Genomic DNA, 1,452 nt, shown 5'->3' on the forward strand with positions numbered 1-1,452 from the left:
CTGACATAAAAAAAAATTGCGTTTTTTAATTTTGACGAAATTCGATGTTGAATCCTTATATGCACGAATATAGGTTACACCACTGTATGATTCTCAGCGCTCTGATAGGGGCAGGGTTTTATCGACAACCCCTGGTTTTTCAATTAAATAAATTGAATTTGGTCATATAACTTTTGTTGGGAGTATATACGTGACCTCACCTGCTCCCAATATGCACACAGTCTCAAACTAGTTTAATTTATCCTTTAATGTCGGTGGTAGGGAACGTAAGAGCAAATGTTTCCAACTAGCTTGGTACAGGCCTCGATTCCATGAAACATTATCATGCATAAGAATTTCATAACAATTTCAAAGTCAAAAGTATTTTTACAAATTCAAAAGTAATCCTACAAAATTAAAAGTTTTTTTTTTTATAAATTTCGAAATTCAAAAATTCAAAAACATGTTGTATTTAAGTTTCCGTACTTATTCGATGTCAGGCAGATAAGCTAATAGAACAAAAAAAAAACTATGTTAAAAACTGCCTAGAATTGAGTATAAATACACGTGGCCAATTATTGCTTTATTTTCACTTGTAACTGAGAAGATGCATGCTGGAAGATTCCTGTACTCTGCGGTTCTGTTCTGCGTAACCTCTCTGGCTGTTTTTGCTGCCGGTGGGTCATATTTTAATTTTGACGGTATTTGTTATCTTACAGTTCTTATTTCAACGTCACTTTGCACTAATTTTTTTATTTATTGATGCTGGAAATTTCTTGTTCATGTATTGCAAATAATATTTTCCCTTGGGTTGAGGATTATGTTTTGCCTCGAAAGAATTCCAAAGTTTTTTTTGTACTCTACTGCCAAGAAAGCTGCCATAATTAAAATTAGTCTCATTAAATAAAAATATAATAAAGTTCTTGAGACCTATCTTATAGTCTTGGTATATAAGTTATTGATTTTGTTATATAATTAAAATTCTTGATACTTGACATGAATTTATTGGTATTTGTAGGTAATGTTAGAACGACTAAAGGTATGTTATCTTATAGTTCTTATTTTAACGTCACTTTGCACATTGCACACATTTAACATTAGGGAGGTACATAAAAAGTATGTATGTCTTAATAGTTTTGCATATTAGAGAATTTTTCTCCCGATTTCAATGACAAATTGATTCCCGAGATTCATTATTTTTGATCTTTTGATTTTTTGATGCTGGAAACTTCTTGTATTGTAAAAACAATTTCCCTTGTTTTAAGGAACAGTTTTTGCCTCGAAAGGATTACACATTTTTGTTTTTTGTTTACCTTCACTTCTTAAATCGCGTTAGATTTATTTTCCGTCCTTATCAGTGGCGCAGCCAGGTTTACATCCGAGGTGGGCGAAATATCTGAGATTGCCAGAATTTCTGACCTAGTCATGGGTTTTTTGCCTGAAAAACTTGCTTTCAGGGTTGGGTTGGGGGGG

At 32.7% G+C, this 1,452-nt stretch overlaps 1 protein-coding gene across 1 annotated transcript in view; it reads left to right on the forward strand.

Moving 5' to 3' along the window:
* Nucleotides 1–586: 586 nt before the first annotated feature.
* LOTGIDRAFT_165822 (hypothetical protein) overlaps nt 587–1,452 on the forward strand; it is a gene marked incomplete at both ends in the record, with an annotated part of 2,389 nt that continues 1,523 nt past the window's right edge. Inside the window, 2 exons of the mRNA XM_009062834.1 lie at nt 587–656; nt 998–1,018. Of these exons, the coding sequence (XP_009061082.1) occupies nt 587–656; nt 998–1,018 (91 nt within the window). The remainder of the gene's footprint in view (nt 657–997; nt 1,019–1,452) is intronic.

The sequence above is a fragment of the Lottia gigantea genome (genome assembly GCF_000327385.1).
Source record: "Lottia gigantea unplaced genomic scaffold LOTGIsca_53, whole genome shotgun sequence".
Classification (NCBI taxonomy): Eukaryota; Metazoa; Mollusca; class Gastropoda; family Lottiidae; genus Lottia; species Lottia gigantea.